At 33.5% G+C, this 16907-nt stretch overlaps 3 protein-coding genes across 4 annotated transcripts; 2 read left to right on the top strand and 1 right to left on the bottom strand.

Annotated features, from left to right (window-relative positions):
• Positions 1 to 584: 584 nt before the first annotated feature.
• Positions 585 to 1811, bottom strand: LOC100243009 (dehydration-responsive element-binding protein 3). The gene has a single exon (XM_002278870.5). The coding sequence runs from the start codon at positions 1419 to 1421 to the stop codon at positions 714 to 716; it is 708 nt and encodes a 235-aa protein (XP_002278906.1). The 5' UTR covers positions 1422 to 1811; the 3' UTR covers positions 585 to 713.
• A 7172-nt stretch (positions 1812 to 8983) lies between these two features.
• LOC100256719 (uncharacterized) lies at positions 8984 to 12656 on the top strand. 2 transcript variants are annotated; one of them, XM_002284118.5, is made up of 9 exons: positions 8984 to 9266; positions 9914 to 9990; positions 10217 to 10445; positions 10596 to 10750; positions 10846 to 10891; positions 10991 to 11082; positions 11232 to 11328; positions 11906 to 11962; positions 12218 to 12656. In XM_002284118.5, exons 1-9 carry the CDS (start codon positions 9117 to 9119, stop codon positions 12389 to 12391), a joined length of 1077 nt encoding a protein of 358 aa, XP_002284154.1. In that variant the 5' UTR covers positions 8984 to 9116; the 3' UTR covers positions 12392 to 12656. The 2 variants fall into 2 exon arrangements, with proteins under 2 accessions (XP_002284154.1, XP_019077549.1); XM_019222004.2 differs by having other exon boundaries at positions 9020 to 9266; positions 9909 to 9990.
• A 1301-nt stretch (positions 12657 to 13957) lies between these two features.
• On the top strand, positions 13958 to 16852 carry LOC100251595 (cytochrome c oxidase assembly protein COX19). Its single transcript, XM_002284132.4, has 4 exons — positions 13958 to 14109; positions 14785 to 14873; positions 15070 to 15167; positions 16439 to 16852. Exons 1-4 carry the CDS (start codon positions 14100 to 14102, stop codon positions 16536 to 16538), a joined length of 297 nt encoding a protein of 98 aa, XP_002284168.1. The 5' UTR covers positions 13958 to 14099; the 3' UTR covers positions 16539 to 16852.
• The last annotated feature ends 55 nt before the right edge of the window (positions 16853 to 16907 follow it).

Consider the following 16907-nt stretch of genomic DNA (forward strand, 5'->3'; position numbering starts at 1 on the left):
TTTAGGTCATGAAAAATATTAAGAAAATGAAAAAACTATACTAAGAAAAATAGTTTTCTTTTATTTAATTCATTAAACTTATGTATTTTGACCGCCTCCCTAGAAAAGGTCTTATCCATTCAATCTATTAAAATACCAAGCTATCTATCTACCTATCTACCTACAAGCCCACGGTTTCATTCCAATGCTTTGATTAGTTACTAAGACTTGAACCTTTAAATAGAAAAATTCAAATAAATGAATATAAAAATAATTTATTAATTTAATTTCTTTTTTTTTTCTTTCCAATATTTTCTCGAGGAATCCAAGATTATTTTGTCGCATAAAAATACAAACACTGCCAAATGCATTGTTTCTATTCGTCATGGATTTAGTCTATGTCAGGTCACCGTGGGCAGAACGGCAAGGTATTTTGCAATCAATGGACCAACTTTATTAAATGTGATTTGGTGATTGTTGCATCCATATTTTCAATGTCTTCTACTATAAGCTTCATTCTTATCAAGACTTTATGAAATTATTATAATTTTTACATTTTATTACAATGGTGTCCAAAATTATGAAAAAAAAAAAAAAGCATTGACTTTGACAAATGAAGAAGTGAGAAAATTACTATTTTCACCGATGTTTTTATTTTACATGTTAGGTGAATAGTAATAGAAGTGGGGAAAAAAAAAAAACCAAGGAAAGAATATCACACTAATTTAGCAAAATTAAGAATCCCAAAAGAGAGTTTCAAAGCTGATCGGATCACCGAAATATGCACAAAAGTTTTCTTCCGCCGTAGCCGGCGGTGGATACAACCACCCCTCCACGGAGTCGGCCAATATAAACTCGTTCCTCGACTCGTCCGAGTCAAGCTCGCCTTCTATATTGGGCAACTCAACGATCTGACTCAGTTCATCCGACGTGGACTCCTCCGACGAAGACGACAACGACGATGACGTTGTCGTTGTCGTTGTTGTTGTCGAATTTAGCGTCTCCATTGCCGCAGCTTTGGCCGCGGCAGCCTGGACGTCGCGCGGGGAGAGCGTCACCGGCCGGGGAAGCAAATGGGCGAGGTCGGGGAAGTTTAGGATCGCTGAGTCTCCCTTGATGCTCAAGGCGGCGGAGTCATGGGCTCGCGCTGCCATTTCCGGGTTCGGGAATGTGCCGAGCCAGATTCTCGATTTCTTGCGCGGTTCTCGAATTTCGGACACCCATTTGCCCCAGCTCCGCATTCGAACCCCTCTGTACACTGGGTGTCTGTTGCAGTCTCTCCCTCTCTTGGTGGCTGGGTTCTGAGCTTTGACTTGTTTGGATGTGTCAGAAACCGAGTTGGGAACAGACTGAGAAGACCCAGATGAAGATGGCGAAGATGGAGAAGCCGAAGCAGTACTGTTACTAGTACTCTCAGCTTCCGAACTTGGTCGCTCCCCCATTACCAAAAGGATAAACCCACCTCGAATCCTTCCAAGAAAATGAATACAGCAGTACAGATGATAATGTAGAGACGTCTCAAAGAGGCCAGAGGTGAAGAGATGACTACAGCAATGGAGAGAGAATCAAGTATGTATTGAGAGAGAGAGAGACAGAGAAACAGAGAGAGAGATTTGAGGGATTGTTGGTGTGTATTTGAGGTGGGAGAAGGATGGGGTTTTAAGGGATGGAGACGCTCCTTTTCACAGCGACACCCAACCTACCAATTTCATGTCACTACACTACCAAAACCAGAGTCTTAAGAGTACATACAAGAGAGAGAGAAAAGGAGAGAGAGAGAGAGAGAGAGAGAGAGAGAGAGAGGGACCCATAGGAAGAATGGGTTGAGCCAAGAGAACTGTGGGACCAAGGCTGTGGCACAAGGCAGACCCCCACCTCATTAAAACGCCCCTTTTCTAACTCTTCACCTCCACTGCCCACGTCCACCTCCATTTGTCCGTTAGGGCATTTTCATTTGTCTCCACCCATCTCAGTTGCTCACCACCCTCTCTCCCACTCCCATATACCTACAAAAGGCTACAAACGTGGATCAACCCATCCTCACTGCTGCATTTTCTTCCCTTTTCACTTATTGGGAAAGAGATGGAGGTCGCTAGAATTTACTTTTTTTCAACCTTTTTCCATACAAGAGCTACCATATCTCTCCATCAAATCACTTCTCCTTCATCTCTTTTAGTAACAAAATCTCCATGATTTTCCCTTCTTTTCTTTTCTATTTCACATTGTTTATGTTTCTCGGGGAACAACGTATCTTAAGTGTACTATTGAAACTTTTGCTAAATATTTATTTTCTACCAAGTCACTTGCCTTGTGTTGTCATTTTCAGCTTACAATGCTTATTTTAATTTCCGCTTCCATTAATTTAATGCCCAATTGCCTCCATGATTTGAACTCCAAAGGTATGATTCCATACGTTCATAATTCTCTTGGAGATCCATCAAGTTTTAGCATATTGGAAGATCAAGGGTCAATTTAACTTCAAATGCCCACTCTAATAATTCAACCAACTAATAATTTAGTTCATAATTTTATTCATTTTGCTTAATAATACCAATGGGGACAGTGAAGCTTAGTTTAAGTATCACTTCAATCACAAAATCATAATTAAATAATGCTAATATTTTTTTTTTTTTTCTTTTGAAAATTTCAACTATCTTGAAGTTTTGGCCAATTTTGTTTTTTCATCTAAAGAGTATTAGCCTTCAAAATATGCTTTATGCCATTAATATTTTAAGTCAAATCTTATTCCTAAATATTTTGTATCATGATAAAAATAGAAAGTTTTAGATTTTGTTCGGTAATTGTCTTTTAAGAATAGTTTTCTATTTGTTAATATAAAAAACAAAAATCATAACTAACAAGTAAGAAACAAAAAAAGAAGAAGTAATTTTATGTATTTAAAAATAGAAAATAAGGTATTTTTAGGTATTTTTTTTTTTGTTTTTTATTATTTTTTTAAGATTATTTTAAAAATAATTATATAATATAAAAATAAAACATTACATATAAAAATTATTTTTAAAACATAGAAAATAAATAAATTAATAATATTTTTAAGAAAAATATGCTTTCATACACTGATATGAAAAAAAAACTATCAAATAGAAACTCAAATTTATAATATACAAATTTCAAGTAATCGTTTAGAAATAATTAACATTTCATGTATTTTTTTTTTATCAAATGGATTATCTTTGAGCATTTAAGTACTATCTTTTAATGATATAAGTACTATTTTTAGTCATCCTCGATACTATTTTTAGTCATCCTAGATACTATCTTTGACTATTGAGTCATAAAGCTTGAATTATTTCTAAAGGGTTTCTATTTTATGATCATTTTATGAAATCACACTTTTCGTAACATTTTTTTTTTGAAAAAAAAAATATATATTTTATTACAATGGAGATGTACATTATACCACAAATGAAAGAGAAAAAAAAAATATCTTATTACAATGGAGATGTACATTATACCACAAATGAAAGAGAAACGAAGAAAATGGAAAAGAAAAATGAAGCCAGGGATGGAGAAATTGAAGGTACACACACATGGTCAACAGGCTCATAGCACGAGGACTGTATTGATTCGTCCCAGCGCATGGTGGCAAAAGAACAACTCAGAGATTTCATCGATGGGTCCATTTTCATGAATTATGAGATCTGCACACGCCAACACCACCCAACTGAGATAGATCTTTTGTCTTTCTATTTCAATTTTTTAATGGGGTTTTTTCTTGATATTTTATTATTTTATTATTTTTATTTTTTGTTTCGATCGGTCGTAGCTGGCACTGAAACCGCTGAGAAAGTGAAATCTGTTTTCCCAAATTACTTCATTGATCCATTTTTTTGTTTCCACTTTTGCTATGGTTTTCTCATATGATTGAATCACATGGTCTTATTTTAAGTTTGATGTCACGTATGCTTTCACATGATATACGGTTACAAGAAAAACAACAAATTTTTTTTTTTTTAATATATTAATGTTTTATTGTTTTAAATTTATACGTGATTATGTCATCCACCACTAAAGTTAGTTGTAAAATGAAAAAAAAAAACACAAATAATATATTCATAATAAAAAATATAAAAGAAAAATCATATATTCACTCTTAAAATTTTTGAGAAAAATGGAAAGAAAAGAAAATATGTTGGAATTGAATTAAGATGCCAAAAGGACTCACATGCCTACTCAATAAATGAGAGAAATAAGAGAACAGTTTCTCGAAGTTTTAAAACTATCTAAAAACTGTTATTATTAAAAAAAAAATTTCTATGAGAGCAATTTCTCTTTGAAAAACAAAAAAAAATGAATATGTTTTCTTCTTCTCTCTTCTTGAAAACAAAAAAATAAAAAATACGATTCTTCTTTATAAAAAAATAAAAATATTTTCTCTTAAATTTTTTTTCTTGTTTTCACTATGAGAACGAAGGTCAAAACTCTTATATTGTGAAAACGATTAATTCTCGTATTTATTGTTTAATTCAAAACGAGAAACAACTCATTGAAATTCCTTGACATCTCAAAAGATAACCCCAAAGCTTTATTTTATATTAAAATAAAAAAAATAAAAGAAAATTATTATATTTTTTTTAAACCCATTTAACTTACTTCAATTATTTTATACAAAAATTAAATAATTTGAATATAAGTTTCTCATTCATTTTATTTTTTATTTTTATAGAAAAACTAGATATACAAAAATTCATTTTTATCATCTTTTTAATACTTTAAAACCAAACATATGTAAAAGTTGTCCCTCTTTTTGTTTAAATTTTCCTATTTATGATCGTATTTTTCCTCACAAGAGGTTGTACCAATTTATTAGGATTATATGACTCTCAACTATCGTATACTTTTCAAACCACTCTTTTTGGTATGATAATCCACCTTTCTTACTCAAACATGTGCAATTTGGTGCTAAAACTTCAAATATTTCTAAATTTTCAATTCTTTTATTCAATAATTTTTTATTTTTCTATTTTCCTTTTGTCCAGTTTTTCTTGTCGTCATCCCTTTTGGGATACTTCCCTCCCCCCCCCCCCCCAGCCATCCCTAATCCATGTTAAGGCAAAAGGCTTCAAGAAATAGACTTTCTAGAATGGATGACATAGAAAAGATTAGGTGGGTAGGGAATTGAATTAGTCATCTCAATGACTCATCCAAACACACACCATTATCTCCTCATTAATTTAAACCTTTTCACAAAGCTTTTACACCAATTCAACATGTCTAGAACACATCAAAATAAGCTGTACAGCAGTCCTTTTAGCCCATTATGATGATTTCAAAAAGTGCTTACAATTAAGCTTTGGGGTTTGCAAAGTGTTGTGCAAGCAAAAGCTTTGATGTCAATAATGTTAATTCAAAAACACAAAGATAAAATAATCACACATACGGTACATGATGTTTTAACATGGTTCGACCAATCATACCTACGTCCACAGATGAAAGAAAATGATTCCACTATATAATAAAGAATATTACAGAAGACAGAACCGATATACAATTATTGGGTTTCTGAAATATCTCATGTTTCCTCACTCCTTATATCCATATCTCACTACAAACCCTTTCGCTCCACTAGCTACCTCCCGTTCTTCCTTACATATCTATCCATCTCGTATAGTTTCTACATGTCTATCTCCATCTCATAACTTTTTTCCCTTATGACCTATAATGTTTATAAAGATATTTCCAATAATATTCCTTATTATTCTATAAGGAAGTCTAATATTATAATAATATATCAACTTAGAAATATTCTATATAATATTCTTTACAAAAAGGAATTTATACTAATTAGGAATTTGGGGCACTTTCTAACACAAAGCGAAACACCACATGAAGATGAAGGTTGGGGGGTGGGGTGGAGGCGGGAGTTAATGTGGATGCAGGTACCCAGAAGGCCCAAATCTAATCATGCAACTTATCTGTCAAGAAGAAAATGGGCGATGGACCCAAAAGCTTTAATCATCTCCAGGATATATGAGCTGTAATGTACAGTTAGATTCACCTTATAACTGTAGCTCTTAAAGACCCATGATTTGATCTTCAAATCTGCGTGCAAAGCTGTGTTTGTACAATGAAATGAAGGGTGAATGAGAAACATATGGTCTGTTCATGACTCTAAATCTAGCCCTTCTCTGCCACACAACTTTGGTTTTTTTTCTACGTTCCTTTTTTGGCGTGGAGGGAGTGGCCATGATAAGATGAAGAAGAGACAAACTAGTGATTGGAGTAAGGAGAAGGGTGCGAGCATTGAAGGTGGTGCGGGATTAAGTCGGAAAAGAGAGAAATTTGAAGACGTAATTCGTTAGTGGCCTACTTTTGCTTGATGTGGATGGAATTGGGGACGTGGTGTGTGAGAGAAAGGACTTCTTTCCGTACCTATTTATTTTAGACATGTTCTTTCATGGTTTCCATCTTTCTTTTTCTCTCCCTCTTTCTTTTATTGTCCTTTTTTGTTCTTGTTTGTTCTTCTCCTTCTTTATGGGAATATAATTTCATTTTTTTATTCATTTTTTTTCTATATTAATGATTTTGTAAAACAAGAAATTTTGTATAAGTTTTAAATATTTCAATTAAAGAAAAAATTTACTTATTAATTATAAATTGTAAAATGATTTTCAAATAATATTAAGGCATTTTGTATTCCTTTAATAACAAAAATTGAGATAAAATATATTTTTACTTTTAAAAAATATCAAATATCTAAATATATTAAATATTAACATCTTTGAAGATATATTTATCTTTTATCTTATTCTAATTTCTATCCCATTTAGCAAAAAAGGGGAGTTCCACAAACCGACATCTTGGTGCACGTGTCAACACGAACGGGTTTTGGGCTTCGTTCCGGATTCTGGAACCAGGCCTGAATCCTGATATTGGAGCAGCCAAGCCCCTGGTTGGATAGTTGGGACAAGAGTGAAATGCCACCAAAAGTCTAGGCCCAAGCTTTGTTGTCTACCTTTTGGGTCAAAAAGGCCCAGTCCAGAACCCATTGGGTGAAAGAAAAAGCCCCATAAAGATTTGCAGGCCGGTAATGAGTCTTACAAAAAAAAATTCAGTCAATACGTATACCATGAAATTTCTGAAGTTTCGGTTTAGTTGTCGGGATTTACTTAATTCTTGGAAAGAAATTCTAACTACTATTAAAGGTGGTGTTTGTTTTTGTGACTGAATGCAAATTTACTTTACTTATGTTAGTTTATATCAATATGTTACTTTTAATTAAATAAAAAAATCAAATATTTTAAATTTTTTTATTCAGTCAAAAAACAAACACCATGAGTGAAAAGTGATGTTATTAGATTTTCAACTTTTTTTTTTTTTTTTTTTCTAATATACATAGTCCATGAATTCTCTAAACCTCTTTCGGACCTTTAAACATATAGTTCGAACTCCGGTGTTAGGGTTCAAAAGAGGCTCTCAAAGGGGCATTCAACACAATTTTTATGTGAACTCACCCTTGAAAATCGACTGTCAAAGATCAGATGTCAAAATGTTTACAAACCCAACCATTAAGCCTTAGTTTGGTGGTGTGGGACTCAACCGGATTGTTACAAAATGACGGACCCAAAACCATGAAACTTGGGCGGGTCCTTTGCCAAAATGAATGACCCAAATCTAACATATTTTGAGTATCCATTGATTTTGTAGAAGGAAGACCTTGATGCAATTTTCTTTTAGGGATTTGCACTTCACCATTGCATATAATGCTATTTTATAAGCATGAGTCCAAAATTGAAATTTTAGGAATTTCTTCCAGGTGAATGGAGTAGGGTTGAAGGAAAGTAATCTTATGAGTGAGTTTGGTCACCTAATGTACATGTTCCGTTCTTGTACTGCAACTAAATCTCAATCCCTCAATTTTCTAACAGAACAACTTCCCCCAAACAGCCCTCAAGAATGTCAATGTCAGATAGCCCAAAACTTGCTTAGTAGTTGGTCATGTTGAACACCAGCTTCACCACATCCCCATTTTTATTCACATTCAATCCAATTTTCTTTTCTCCTCTTTCTTTTGGTCAATCCCATCATAGGAAAACAAAGGAATGTTGTTGGGTTGGGCCTCCTAAACCTCTTCCCTATCATAGGACCCACAAATGCCATCCAAGTAGTTTGTTTAAAAAAACTTTTGATTTTTAGAATAAATTTGAGGTATTTTCAATTATTTTTATAAAGTATTTTGAATAATAATTAAAAATATAAAAATTATTTTTATATTATATTTAAGTGCATAGCACTTTTATCGAGAATAAACCCACAAAAAAAAAACAATTTTTCATATTTGATCTCTGAAGCATGATTTTATTTCTAGAAACAATTAAAAAAATATTATTTTTAAAAACATTATCAAACAAACCATTAAACATTATCGAGCTAGACCTAGAATACAATTGTTAATAAAACGGAGATTCCTTCCATGCAACAAAATCCAATTTTGGATTTCCACTTACATGAACATGGGTGCTTTCAATGGTAAATGATCTTTTGATGATTGAGAAGATCTTCCAAAATTTGGGCTAGATATGAGGAGAGCACAAGGGAATGAGTGGTTGTGTTGCATGACACCATCATCCACTTCAATACCTACTTGCTTCATTTCCTCTCCCCCACGCCACAAAACCAGACCCATCATCTTTCCATTCTTATTAAATCATAATTTAAAATCACTAAAATTCCCAAAATTCTTACCACTTGTCAATAAAATAATTAACACATATATTTCTAATTTTTTTCTCTAAATAATTGCTAAATTTTTCTAATATATTTGTAAATATTTTTATATTATGATATCATATTATTAAAACTTTATCAACTTTTTTGCCTCATGTAAGTAGTATACACCCTTAACATAACATACTAAAAAGACCATAGCATAGGCAAATAGATTTTTTTTTATGCCCTAATCATATAATTAATTAAATATTTTTTTCATGAATTTAATGTTAATTTTGTAATTACATTTATGGATTCACAAAAATATGAAAAAGAAATAATAATAATAAAGACACGTTTGCAATGTGTGAGCAGTATATATAAAATGTGTAGGCAAAAACACACCAACGTAACTGAAACTGAACTCTCTTCTTCGTCTTCTTCATCTCAGAGTTTGGGATTTGAAAATGGACGTGTCAGAGAGTTTTGGTGGATACCGTATCGGATTGGACGAATCGTATCGGCCTCTTCCTTCTGTGTACTTGGCTTTCCTCTCGATCTGGTTCGTCTCCGCCTGTTCTTGGACCGTCAATACCTGGAAAAACCGCCATTTTCAGGTCATTTCTCTTCACTCTTTGTTTCTTGATTACATGTGGGTGGCCTGTTTGTTTTGATGGGAAATTTTTTCTGGGAAAGTTAAGTATTTGTTGGAGAAAAAGATGAGTTTTTCTGAGAACCAGAGGGGGGTGAGGAAAATTGAGACTTGCATGTTCAGTGATGGGTTTGATCTGATGATTCTGCGCCTTTTATTTTGATTAGACTTGGGAAAGTTGATGGTTTTTGTATTTTTTTTAGGGGTTTTTATGTTTTTTTTTCTTCTTTCGAAAGAATGCTCTTTTTGGTTGCTGAGAAAATGGAGGAAAAGAAAATAAATTCAAATTCTTGGTTTCTGAATTTTCCGTTGCTTCAAACCCCTCCAATCCACTGAATCCATAGAACTACTGGGGTAGTGGTGAATTTTTTTTCCATTTTTGGAAACCAGAACAGAACAACATGAACTCAAATTGCATTCTCTTTTCTTTTTCACCATTTCTTCTCTCAATCAAAAGGAGGGTTTAAGCGATTTCCTTCAAAATTATTAGCCTGGATATTTCCTGTTTATAATTTTCATTTTTTAATCACCTGTACTGTGAATTAGATTTTCATTTGATTGGATTCTGTTTTGTAATTGCTTCATTTTTGTGTCATTGTTATACTAGAGCAGACGAATAATTTGCAGTGGACACTTGCATCTGTTCCATTGATTAAAGCTCTGCAACTCGCCCTTTCCTTTATCTTCTGGTAAGCCTCATGATTAAACTGAAACGTGGTAGTGCCTATAATGAAAAAATTGAAAAGAAAAAAATGAAGTTTCAAGGTTTTTCATAGTTCTGTATTTTGGATGACAATAGCTTTTGAACCGGTTCTTCGCTGTTTTCGTTTCAAATTATCCGAGTTCGATCATTTACCGAAACAATCTTAATATTGCATTAACTGTTTTTCATATTTCAAAGCACTGGTCTTGCAGGTATTCATGCTTTAATCTTCAGATATGCTCAGTGTGGATGTCATTTGGGGTGTATGTAACTGGGGTGCTCTTTCAGACTGCTTCTTTCGTGTCTTTCTTGCTCATTTCTCATGGTTATTGTATCATGTGTGAGCGTTTATCGGTCCCTGAACGACGCACTACAGCTGCACTTGGATGTGTCTTTTACTTGACTCTTGTTGGTTACCGAGCTTCTGTACCTTACTTTGCAGTAAGTTTCTAACTATCTAATGCAATATGATCTTGAATCTGTGGCCGCATCCAATTTTTGTCGATGTCAATTTTAAAGAGTAATCCCCATTTGCCTAAATCTATTTTTTCTACCTGAAATAGTAACCCCTTTTCACTTCCTATGATCCAGGTCCTTCTTCTGCTTAATTATTTTATTTCCTTCTATGTGATCTTCCACCATATATCCCGAAATTTATTATTGTTACGGGAACAATTGAGTTTCATAGAGGATGAGGAGGTTCATGCAATGCATGATGCGGTTTACACAAAGTATATCATGTTCAAGTATGTGTTTCTGGTACTATAAATGGTCTAGCCTTTTCTTCATGGAAGAATATTATGGTCTGAATTTGATCTGCCATTTTCTTTCGTATATATAGAAAATTTCAGGGTGCAATGCAGATAGTAGCCATGGCAGAAACTGTGGTATGAATTTCCTAATCTGTGGATTCTAATTATATTTACTAATATGCTAAATACCGAAGCTCGATCGATGAGACAGTTGAGTGTTTTTCTGGATGTCAGATATACATTAACGTGGATGACTCATCAGAAAAATACTGGCTTCGCTTGTTAGTTCGAGAATGGGCACAATTCTGCATCTTTCTGTACATTGGGTATGTGTTAATCACATGATATAGTCAAAGTCTTCAATAGAAACATTTTAGTTCTTAACGATTCACGAAGTTACTAATTATAGGTGTAGACAATGTCTAGAAAACACGACAAATTTGCTTACTGGTTTTAATCCATTTTGGTTTTGTAGATGGACCTTCAGGTCACAAGACTTGGCGCCACGCTTCTCTTTTATGCCATCCTTAAAATCTAACATGGAAGTATGGTTGCCTCCAGTGTACAGCATTGTAAGTTCTTAGTCAAATTTGAACACTTCAAGACTATTGAAATAACATTTTGGACCATGCCTAACTGATCAGTCTTCCTTTTCATAGCCATATGAACCCATCATGCACAATCATCTTTTGAGGATTTGAGAAATGACGTTGTTTATGATTCTTGTTGTCGGTCTTTTTGTGGAGAGTGGGTAAAACAAGTATCATGATCAAACCATTCTCAGTCCCCAACTTCTGATTCTTAATTTCATCATCCATGGATTCTAGTTTCATCGAATATGAGGATGTATTATACATCAATGAAACTCCTATTTTTGTATTTGCCATTTCAAACACCTCGACTCAGACTAGACTCTGCCATATCTTACAGTTCTTAACTCAAAATTGTATTGGATTTCATTATTTGCTTGTTGAGCACTAACACGTCTTAGTAGTCGGTTGATGGCAGACCTGCTGAGATAGGCAGGGTTGGTTCTTATAAACAGAACCCAAGATGCAGGGTTTCTCTGTATACCTCTAGATACACAGTTATGAAATTAGTATTCTTTTTTTTCTTTTCTTCAGATAATAGTAACTCATGTTCCTGCAGGAAATGGATGCAACAGCTTTCAAAGATTTTAGCAGTCATGAATGGCATATTGGGGTGGTAAGTGATGTTAAACTCGAACCCCTTGCCTGTTTATGGTCTCATTTATTCAAATTTTTAGTAGTTTCTCCATGGATTGATGAAGCCTAAATATCAGTTATCCTATGAGCTTATTTTTTCCAAATGGCTGCCAGCATCCTTTCACAAAAGCTCTCCATTATCCTGTTTAGGTTCTTAATTTTGTGCAGTATTCAGTTATTCTATACTAAATCTGAGTTGGTATTGTTACTGAAAAAGCGATTTATGCTCTTCCAGCCATCTTCGCTTTCCTGCAATGAACGATTTAACGATTCCGTTCTAGTAGTAATTCAGCATCCACATGCACATAGGCCAACTTCAGCAACGCCCTCTTCCCCAACTCCAGCTGGTGTAGCCTCTTCTGCAACTGACTCCAGTTCAGATTCATGTCCAAGCAAGAATCACGAGTAAAATTTACTCATAGAATAAACTACTGCAATATGCTCGCTAATGTTCTTCACAAAAAATTTCAGCAGTAAACGTTGATCTTCCCTCGTGCCTCCGATACCCGTAAACCTGACAGCAAGAGCTGCAAAAAGGGTGGATGGTGATTCGTTGGCTTAAGCTATAGAACTTGCAGTTGATTGATTTAGTAACTGTATATTCCTCTCCCCTTTGTGTTGTTTCTTGTTTGAAGTTGTATTCCTCCTGTAAATGTAATTCTGATTTTGGTTGATGTTTAACTACTAATTTTTCTAAAAAAAATCTTACCCACAAGTGAAGAGACAAATAGAATTTGCATTTATATTTAATAGAGACAAACAAAACCCGAGACTTCTCGTCAAACCAAATTCTGACATCATGTTGAACTACTAATTTTTCTAAAAGTTTAAGTTTCTAGGGTTCAATATACATATTGTGCTCCTTAAGGTCAACTATTTTGGGCTCAAGCCCATGCTTGCCAACAAAGCTAAAAAACCTTGAGATTCCTTCATGTTTACTAATAAATTTTCAAAATTTAACTTTCACGATGTTTTCTTTAAGTATTAAAAATGGTAAAAAAAAAAAAAATTTAATTTAATTTTTATTTTCAAAACTAAACTTACATAATTTTAAATTATTTAATCTTTATATAGAAAAGTTAAAATAAGTGAAAATTATTATAAAATATAAAAATTTATCAAATTATGGTACTTGTAGATGATATTCCATATTGATGTATATCTTTTTGTAACTTTCAACAAAAGACAGATATTTGTAATGAAAATTTATTATGTTCTTTTCTACATTCAATTTTATTTCTTTTTGAGGATTTTTGTTTATTCTTCATTCTTTCTTTTTCTCATTCTTTTATTTTACATCAGAAATGAACTAAATATTATATAAAAATAATTTATTGATTTTATTTTTTTTTTAAATTTCCTTATTTTTCTTTACTTTTACTTTTTCCTTTTTATTTTTTCCCAAAATCTCCTTAAACCAAACATAAAGATAACATAGTAACTTCAAATAATTAAAATATCTAAGTTCATATAAGATATCTTGATTATTTTCTAGAATTTAGAGGAGCTTTGAAAAAGAAAAAGGAAACAAATTTAGAAGGCCAAAAAAGGGAAAAATAATTTAGAAGAAAAAAACATTAATTAAGTAAGAGGAAAAAAATGTTATCCGGGGGGATTAAGACTACAACTTGAATGGGTTAAAAGACTAACGTGCCAAACCCAATCTAAGATCGAGTTGAAAATTAGCAACCCATAACCAAGTCCATGCCCAATGCGGGTAATTATTTTAAATGTTCAAGATTTAAAATAAATAATTACCCACAAACTCAAATTTCAACTCCAAAAACATTCTAATAATTAAACAAAAATGATAAATATATTAGTTTTTAAGATGATTAAGAATTGACAAATCTTGATATTTTTCTAACCCATTCAAACCTTGGGTGGGTTGAACCCATCTAAGTTTCAGATGGGAGACAATATCCAGGCCCAAAAATCTATCCTACTCTCGAACCTGGGCCAACTCTATTGGGCTGGGTGTGTAGAGCCCCCCCCCGTGAATGAAATCCACCGGGAGAGCTTTCTCTCTTCTTCTCCGCAGCATTCGGGCTTTCGTGGGACGAGCAGTGAGTGCAGAGACTGAAGTAGCGTGACAGAACAATCCAAAGCCGACAAATATGAGTTCAGGTACCCTCTTATGGGGTTTGATTTTGTATTTCCAATGATTACTATGATCATGGTGTTTCGCCTTCTAGTTTGATCAAAATGCAAAAAGCCTTAATTTTTGCTTTTCTAATTCTCTGTTTGGTTGCCCAGAAAACGGAGGCGAAAGAAAATCTGAGACCCATAATTTTTTTTGGGTTTAAAAGAAAAAACCGAAATAATCAATAAAAGGAATTCCCTTTTAACTGTTCTGGGTTTTCTTCACTGCTTAATTTTTTTTTTCCTTATTTTTTAGCAACCCAAGGGAGTAGTATGATGCACAATGGATGATTTTCTGGATTTTTGTTAATATGAAGAGAAATTTTTTATGAAGGTTCTGTTGAATTGGTATGGAAATACAAGGCTTGTTTCCGTTAGTAAGAATTTAGGGTCTTCGAAACCAAACCCATTTCTAATAATTAGGGTTAACTTAAAAACCACCTGCATTTTGTTCTGGAGTCCATGATACATGTTTACGTTTTTATATTAGATTGTTCTCTTTGTTGGGTGGTTTGATTCATGAACCAGATCAGACTGTAGAAATCATTACTGTCAACTTTTCTTACTTATCAAATCTGTCTATTGAAAAGAAATAAAAATGCAGTCAAGGATTATTTCATTCTTTTTTTCATTTTATTAGAAAGTTTTTGATTTTGGCAGGTGGTGCATTTGGTGGAGCCAGGGGTGCAAGGCCAGTGCCACCGGAAAAAGGAATATTCCCTTTGGATCGCATGCATGAATGCGACCTGGTAGAATTTCCCTCATGTTTTCACTAGAAATGAGTTTTTACTTATATTTATGTTCATATGTTTTTTATGCCCTTATATTAAGCATAACAAGTTCTTGAACATTGTGTGGTTTCAACTTAAATTTCGGGTGTCTTTTGTTTCTTTGGCTATTTTTCCTTCATTTCATAGTTGCTGTTGCTGTATTGATGTGTTTCAGGAGAAGATAGAATATATCAGCTGTCTCAAATCCTCTGGTAATAATTCTGAAAAATGTAGGCACCTCTCAAAAAAGTACCTCCAATGTCGTATGGATAAGTAAGTGGATTTTTGTTTTGCTTTTCTCTTTATTGAGTTCGGAGATAAGTTCCATTTGTTTGGAGAAAATGGAGTAGTTGAAAGGGTGAACCTGTGAATGGGATAAGTGAGGATCATTTTTATTTTTAAGGTGAACTTTGTCATGACTCTACTTGGATGGTTAAAGCTCCATTGACATATGAATGTGGCCTTTCCATAACAAAACCTTGGTTCAAATGTGAAATTAGAAGGCAAACTCTTTGCCTTTCAAGGTTAAGCTGAATCAGCTTAATTTTAATTTAGAGCTGTCTCAGGGTATTAATTTCTGAAAGCAGTGTAGTGACTCTGTGCAGGTCTTAATTTACTCAACCAAGATGTTATTTGATCTCCTAATTGCATTTGGCACTATAAGTAGATTGTCATTTTTTGAAGGGTTCAATAACTAGAACTAAGTTGTCATTGATGAAGTTGCATATTGATTCTTTTTCTCTTTTTCTGTAGAAGGAGCTTTTCTTTTTTTGCAGCACCTTCAGAAAAATTGCTTATTTAGCGATTTTGTAGTTAATTTGAAGGAAAATAAATCCTCATATTTCAGTCTAAAGGATTTTACTTCTTCCAAAAGCTAGCCAATGGGATGCCATTTTGTCCTTTTCTCTTTTCTCCTTTTTTGAGTCAACAGTAGTGTTATTGGAGTGAAAACATGTCTAATTGCTAAAATTTTTAACACCAAAATTTGGATAAGGAGTTCCATATGGATTTTAAAGAAACCCTATTGAGCGGAATATTGGAACTGTTGCTGAGGGAGATTTGCTCATACCTTGTCCCATCTGAGTTTGATACAACTTTCTCTCTAATTGACAAATATAAAAAATGTGTATGTTACAAACTTAGGGTGATAATTTTTCTCTCCACTGATTCTTTATCCTCTAAGATTGAGATGTTAGTTCATGCCAATCTTCCCAACTTAGGGTGTGTCTGTAAATATGTCCAAGGAAGAATAACTTGGATAACCATTAAAGCATATTCTTCCTAGTGTAATACTGCTTTTATATGTGGAGGATTGAATATAATGGTGAAAATAAACATAAAGTAGCTTGTTGGTGAAACTCACTACTCTCTCTGTCTCTCTCTCTCTCTCCCTCCCTCTCTCTGAACACCACCGCAGCCTCCTAGCTTCCCAGTTCAAAAAATATAAAAAAGAATAGAAAAACAAAAACATTTCTCCTGACTAGAGTGGTTCTTATCTGAAATGCTGTCAGACTAAATAATAATCTTTTGATGGGATCTTGCAGGAACTTGATGGCAAAACAAGACTTGTCAGAACTTGGATTCAGAAAGGAAGCTGACACCGTATCTTCTGAAGGGAAAAATGATCTGAGGATTGATTCTTGAAGCCCATCACCATTTGTTTTGAGAGCATGACAGTAGTTTTGCAAAGTGGAAGACCATTTCCCTAATTTTGATTAGTTGTTTATTTTTTGTTCTTTTGATACAAAACCATGTAAATGACCTAAGAAATCTGAGGATTACAAGCTTTTTACTGCGACAGCTATGCTCAAATTTAGGCTAGAAACTACTAGGGTAACCCTTTACTATTTTCTTGAATTTTCCCTGAATTTTGTTGGATCCAGCAACATTTTTGGAAATTGTTATAAATATGCAAATAAAGGATGCACTGAAGCCCATACTCTGGGTTTTAAATGGAAGTGAACTCTTTATTCTTTTATTTCTGGAGGATGATATTGTCTGGGATTGTTTGCA

This window comes from Vitis vinifera, chromosome 9 (genome assembly GCF_030704535.1).
Source record: "Vitis vinifera cultivar Pinot Noir 40024 chromosome 9, ASM3070453v1".
In the NCBI taxonomy this organism is placed as follows: domain Eukaryota; kingdom Viridiplantae; phylum Streptophyta; class Magnoliopsida; order Vitales; family Vitaceae; genus Vitis; species Vitis vinifera.

Excerpts from the sequence above, each read along its gene's own strand:
- LOC100243009 (XM_002278870.5), bottom strand. The coding sequence starts at position 1,421 with ATGGGGGAGCGACCAAGTTCGGAAGCTGAGAGTACTAGTAACAGTACT.
- LOC100256719 (XM_019222004.2), top strand. The coding sequence starts at position 9,035 with ATGTGTAGGCAAAAACACACCAACGTAACTGAAACTGAACTCTCTTCT. Across the intron at positions 10,446-10,595 it reads CTTCTGTACCTTACTTTGCA|GTCCTTCTTCTGCTTAATTA; the intron begins GTAAGTTTCTAA and ends CCTATGATCCAG. Across the intron at positions 11,083-11,231 it reads TGCATCTTTCTGTACATTGG|ATGGACCTTCAGGTCACAAG; the intron begins GTATGTGTTAAT and ends TTGGTTTTGTAG.
- LOC100251595 (XM_002284132.4), top strand. Across the intron at positions 14,874-15,069 it reads GCATGCATGAATGCGACCTG|GAGAAGATAGAATATATCAG; the intron begins GTAGAATTTCCC and ends GATGTGTTTCAG. Across the intron at positions 15,168-16,438 it reads CTCCAATGTCGTATGGATAA|GAACTTGATGGCAAAACAAG; the intron begins GTAAGTGGATTT and ends GGGATCTTGCAG.